The 6,700-nt window shown below is 40.1% G+C and overlaps 1 protein-coding gene across 1 annotated transcript; it reads left to right on the forward strand.

The window, feature by feature from the left end:
- The first annotated feature begins 2,873 nt into the window (after positions 1 to 2,873).
- Positions 2,874 to 4,599, forward strand: LOC103452948 (uncharacterized). The gene is made up of 3 exons (XM_008392471.4): positions 2,874 to 3,244; positions 3,375 to 3,524; positions 4,103 to 4,599. The coding sequence occupies exons 1-3, from the start codon at positions 3,210 to 3,212 to the stop codon at positions 4,296 to 4,298; spliced, it is 381 nt and encodes a 126-aa protein (XP_008390693.2). The 5' UTR covers positions 2,874 to 3,209; the 3' UTR covers positions 4,299 to 4,599.
- Positions 4,600 to 6,700: the final 2,101 nt, after the last annotated feature.

Raw genomic sequence — 6,700 nt, forward strand, 5'->3', positions numbered from 1 at the left:
TCTAGCTTCAAAATCTTCATTTACAGAACTCCAGCTTCAAAGCTTCACTTGCAAAGCTTTACCTATAAAGCTTCAGTGCAGGGTATACAAATACCGCATTCGAACAACCGCCACTTCAGCCCATACATGGATTCAATTTGAAGTCTCCAGCCAACATACTTTATTGACTGAAGACTTGGGGGACTACACTATGTACCATATATTGGGCCTCAACTAGGCCTCATGAAAAATACTTGGGGGACTCTAGCCCATCATTCATATATTAAGGAGTGAGCCCTTATTCTATAAAAGGGACTCCCTCACCAGCATTAGAGAGCATCAACCCTAGCCCATTATTCATGTATTGAGGAGCGAGCCCTTATTCTATAAAATGGACTCCCTCACCATCATTAAAGAGCATCACCGCCTACTGAGCAACCGCATCACCGCAAGCATCAACTCTAGCCCATCATTTATGGATTGAGGAGTGAGCCCTTATTCTATAAAAGGGACTCCCTCACCTTCAAACGCCACAAGCCGAGCTAACTAAGGCAACATAAGCCACAAGCCGAGCAGCCTCGCAACATGTTCTACATCTATTTGAGCCTCATTTCACATAGAGCGCCGCCTCATATCGAGTATTTAGCTCTAGACGACATCTAGTTATTTCGGCCCACACATGGGCTGAATTTCAAGTCTCCAGCCAAAAGACTCTTTTGACTGAAGATTTAGGGGACTACTGTTTATACCATACTTAAGACCTCCGTATTTAGATCTTGTACAAATACTCGGGGGACTTAAATGTAATTATGTAATAAAGGAATGGGCAAATATGTAATAAGTGAAGAACCCTTATTCTATAAAAGGACTCATCACCCTCACAATTAGAGGATGCCATTTCTTAAGCCTTCTCACCCCTCTCACACTTTCTCCCTCACAAATACTCTCAGAGAAATACAATCAGTGAGGATGTAGCCCAAACCTTGGGTTGAACCACGATACATCTTGTGTTATTTACATTCTTGCAGATTCACGGTCGGATTTACGTTGTTCCAAGACCCTCTGATTTTGTGCATCAACACAACAAATACGCAAATATCTCGCAGAGTGAAAGTAGACACAATGAGTTCCAAAAGTTCGGTAGGAAGGTCAGAGCAAGTCTGCAGCTCCAGTTTCTCCTTTTTCGTCTTACTTGCTTTTCTGTTACTATTTGTGATTGTTTCAGCTAACGATTTCAGCTTCCTCTTTCTTCCAGCCATGGCGAACCCAATTGCACTGCTGTTTAGAGAAAGAAAGAAAGAGAGAGTGAAGGAGCAGGAGATTTGTGTGAGCTTGGTGAGTTTTTAGAGGAGTGAGAATTTCTGGGATTCTTCTGGCCAATGCATTGTCGGAGACGTTGAGAAACTGGAGTGAATGGAAAAGTGCTGGGAAATTTTGAAACTGGATCGGACCGTTGAATCAAAGTTTCAGATCTAAGACAGATCATTCTCAAAGAATAAAGCAAGAGGGAAGAGAGATGGAGAGATACGACCTCGGAAGATTTCGTGAAGTCCCGACTCTCGAATGGAGCTTTTATATCTCTTTAGATGGAGTGTCCTCCTCCTTCTCTGATATCTATAAAGACCCAAACTTCTTGGTGTAGTCTGTAGTGTTTCCAGAAATGTAGAGAGAGAAATATGAGAGTTTTCTACAGAGAGAAATAGAGAGAGAAGAAACTGTGGTTTTCTGGAAAAGCCCAATGAGGGAGGTTCTGGGTTCTTGGGTTGTGCAGATTCATGTGGGGCCCTCCCAGATTCACGCTGGCCAATGCATGCAGCCAACCCTCTAGCCTTCTCCAATTCCGTGGGGCCCTCCCAGATTCCAGAGCCCTTTGGACCCTTCGGTTGGAGATGGCCTTATGTGTTATTTCTCCATTACTAGTACACTAAATCTTATTATATTTATATTGGCAAGACACGAAGAACATGTGAGTAAAATTTTATCTCCTCCTATTATCATCCATTTCTATCACCTCCTCTCACACTTTTCCTTTTGTCTTATTCTCTATATAAAAAATTCAAAACAAGATGTAAACGTGGCATAATCGTAACCGTTTAAATATGAGAGGATGGAAGATGAGAGAACCTACTCCGATTTTTATATGCTTCTACCATCCCCTTCTTATTATTTTAGTTTTCCTTGTTGGTTTTAGGTGTCAACCACTCCATTATATGCATTTCTTTCAATTTTATATTGAAACTCTCTGGATACAGCTTATGCGTAGTCGGACGGATCTGTCTCTCTCGAAAACTTTCTGTTTTGTTGAAAGGGATGAAATGCTAATCCAATTCACAATGCTCTATATTCTTTTGATAAATCTGTTATGCATTTCCAAATATTGGCATTTTGAAAAAGGTCTCAAGTCTTGAATTCCTAAATATATTTTTCGTATTTTGATAAGGGAAGTGATTTCAACACACCATTTTCTACTTTATTCACACTTTTCTTAGTTGTAGCTTTTGATTCATCTTTGATTTTTTTTTTCACTACAATGGCTAGATGAAAAGAGGAGTGTACATAAGTGAAAAAATGTTGCTTAAATCATTTCACTTTGATAATTCTATACAATAACGCTTGAGGCCTTTAGGTGTACCGTTTTAGATCGAATAAGAAATGGTTTTATTACAAATAATCCATGACATAACAGAAATTTTGACATAATTGTGACGGAAGAATCACATTGGTTTGGGAAACTCATTTCAAGGACTACATTGATTGATTTTCAATTTCAAGAACCAATCTTAATGTGGTGGGTCAATTTCAAAAAACATTTGTGATAAAACTCAATGAAAATGAGATTTTCTTCATGCATCAATATTGTCTAGAGAATAACTAGAATTTTTATATGATTATATAAAATTTCCAACATGGCATGCATCCTAAATTTTGCATTGAGGGCATCATCATATATGTCGCTTCTTCTTATAATTTGAGACGAGTTCGGCTGTACCATATGATTAAGTTCATACACCAAGGTCTCTTCCTAAGAATTTTTTTCATAAATTGCTTGTTGGGAACAATCTTCTCTTCGGATAAAATTTCATAAATTTTGGGCCACAGATTTTGGCACTCAATTATTACAACATGACAATTTCGTAGTGTATGGACAATAACATCCTTGTCAAAAACTGTTTTCTTTACAAGATGAATGATTTTTCTGAAAATTTCCATCTCTCAACAAATTTCGGACAATGGAGACTCAGAGCTCTGGCGAGCAATCTGTCAGGTTTTATTCTCACTGAGCTAATTTGTTATATATTTATATTACGAGACGAAGATTATGCAAATGTTTGCATGCCAGAATTATATTTCAAAGGTTTCGCAGGCCCATAATTAGCTGCCTCCAATTTGTGCAGGTCTGTCGCAGCGGGAGGCAACTTCGGATCCGGCATCAGCAAAGCATTTTGCCGGTGCGGCGAAGGATGGAAGTGTGTCATCACTAGGACTGAGGGACCTGATGCCGGCAAGGCCTTCTTCAGCTGTGCTGGAAACTGCACCTGTGTTATGTATGTCAATCAGCATAGGGATAAACTAATCTAAGTTGTTTAGAAATGGCAACGTGATATCATTTCAATATACCAACGTTATAGTCCGATTTTTACGTTCTTTTTTTCATTCAATTTGAAGATTGTTTAGTCATTTTTATGTGTTGAATTAATTGACGGTTATGATGACAAGTAACATCTATTTAATGAACCATCAATTTGTTTAATTTTATAAATAATAAAACGGTCTCCAAATCGAATAATTATATATATATATATATAATATTTACATAATAGTTCTAGAATGAATAGTTCTAGTTATGAAGGTTGTATAACCACGAGCTGGTGGTCCAGTAGTAAATGGTGGATTGCGAGGCTTCCTTCAAATTAAAAACTGAAGGTCTTGGGTTCGAAACCCTTTGTTGGTGTGGAAGCCAGACTTGTGACCAGAAGGAGGCTGAAATGCTTTTGTGAATCTTCCTGGCCTGGTGGATAACCGTGGCATATGTAACAAGAGGCTAGTAGTGTCCGTAGATACGTGTATCAATGGTCACGATGATGCATATAGACTGATAATGCCTAATTTGATCTTTTGACAGCTATGAAGATGGGACAGTGATGAAGGAGGCCATGACGATGAACGAGGAGGTAGAGAAAATTGGTGCAAACGAAGCCTACTGCGAGTGTGGTGAAGGCTGGAAATGTGTCATCTCCAAGGTTGAACCTGAAGATCCTAATGCTGGTAAGAGCTCATTCGAATGTGTTGGTAGTTGCAGCTGTGTAACCGATGGTTAAAGCCTAAAAGGTGCATCAAGAAATTAAGGATGCGTTTGTTGCACCGGACTGTCTTGGACTAGATTAGATGCAAGGACTAAACTGAACTGGCTTAGACTAGACTAAGCTGGACTAGCTTAGTGAAGCGTTTGGTGCAGTATCGGACTAAGCAGTAGGATAATGAAAACAGTACTATCACCCGTTTGAGTTTGCTCAGACTAGGACTATATTATTGTTCTATTTTAATTGCTTTTTTTTTATTAAAGATATTATTAAAATTAATAATATTGGATAAGAGTGAGACTCAATAAAAATACAAAAACCAAATTTTCTTGCCAACAAAAGAAACATACATGATTCAAGAGTAGCATTGTTCCAAACATGAATATAACAAAGTGTTCTCCCAACAATCGACAAGTTTCAGGATGTTTTTCTTAATTATTCACCTTTGGTTTAAAGTTGAAGATTAGAACCGAATCCACCTCACACATCATTAACTTGGAAGAAATAGTTCTCTGACAAGTTATCATTTTGTTTACATGCTTCCACACATACTCGCATCCTGAAAATACATTGAACCAACACAAGGGCATGTTCGAAATCCAGACATATAGTTTTCATTTGAAACTTGGAAGTACATTTAAATGACAATATATAACATATCAAGGCTATGATTAAAAATGAGTGATAACTCATATAATACTCCACGGTATGAGGATTACCACCATCACAGGTAAGGTAACTTAAGCAGCTCAGTGTACTTGGAACAAAGCACAAATATCACTACAAGCACCACATGCAGCTTTGCTATTCATTCTTCTGCAGCACTTAGGTCCACATTGAGGTCAAGAACCTGCTTAAACATTCCAGGAAATTTGGTTAAACCTTACGTTTGTACCATATTTAGGGTTTCCGTATTTAGACCTCGTATAAATACTCGGGGGACTCAAATGTAATTATGTAATAAATGAAGGGGCAAATATTTAATAAGTGATGAGCCCTTATTCTATAAAAGGACTCTTCACTCTCCTCATTAAAGAGGTCAAGGTTTAGGCCATGGGAAGAGAAAAAACATCTCAGAGAGGGCAAACACAAAAAATAGGCTAGAGAGCACACCGCATCTAGCCTTCTTGTATATTCACCATTCAGAGTGAAACAATATTAACATCAGTGTGGATGTAGCCTAAACATTGGGGTGAACCACGACACATCTTGTGTTCTTTACTTTCTTACAGATTCACGGTCGGATTTACGTTGTTCCAAGACCCCTTTAGTTTTGTGCATTAACATTTGGCGCCATCTGTGGGAAACGACACGAAAAGCTACGTCGGTTCTCTTTCATTTTTTCATCTCACCACCGTGAAACCTTCACAACCTCACCACTGTCCACCGTGAATTTGCAAAACCCAATAAACTAAAACTTCTCTCTCCACTCTCCAACTCTCTCTACCCCTTCGTCAAGTCTCTGAAGCATTCCCTTCTCTACATGCTGCGGAGAACCTCATGCTTCACTCACCTTCCTCCACATCATTGTGCATCACCCAAAGATATGGATTCATCCCTAATATGTTGAAGAAACTGCCTCCAAATGCCTAATTGACGGGATTGCCCCTCCTCCCTAGCTTTGCTCCTCCACCGAACCCATCAATGTGTTGAACAAACAAGAGTTGAATTCTGGAGTTCCACTCCCTCGAGCGCTGCCTGTGATCCCTCGAGCCATTTGAAAGTTTGACCGACAAAAGCAAGCTCGATGGTCAGCCAGAGCTTTTCATCCCTATCATCCCTGACAAAACCAGCCTAAAAGTCACTAGCTTCAAAACCTCCGCGTCGCCGTTATAGGAGGCGAACCCGTATGGGGGAGCTGCTGTAGAAACTCTTGCCAAGGGCGGCGTCGAGACGTTCCTCATCGAGCGAAAAATGGACAACTGCAAGCCATGCGGCGGTGTCATCCCGCTCTGCATGGTGGGCGAGTTCGACTTCCTGCTGGGCATCATCGACCGCCGCGTCACCAAGATGAAGATGATATCGCCGTCGAACGTGGCAGTGGACATCGGGCAGACCCTGAAGCCGCACGAGTACATTAGGATAGTGAGGCGGGAGGTGCTGGACCAGTACCTTAAGAACAGGGCGAGTGAGAACGGTGCAACAAAGGAACAATTCCTTACTGCAACATGCCATTCTACATTGCAAGATATCGTTCAGTTCCAGAGATTCTTTGTCCTCACTGTTGCGATCAACCAATGATTCTTTCTCCATGAAATCATATCCACTAAAGGCGCTGCTTTGCAAGGTTCTGGATGGGTGTGGCTTACTTTATACAAAAAGTCACTGCAAATCAGATGAGGGGGAGTGCATGTTCCCACTTTGCTGAAAAAGCCTTCACTAAAAGCAGCAAAGGAAATCATTTCTATCACACTTATCTA

Source organism: Malus domestica, chromosome 12 (assembly GCF_042453785.1).
Source record: "Malus domestica chromosome 12, GDT2T_hap1".
In the NCBI taxonomy this organism is placed as follows: domain Eukaryota; kingdom Viridiplantae; phylum Streptophyta; class Magnoliopsida; order Rosales; family Rosaceae; genus Malus; species Malus domestica.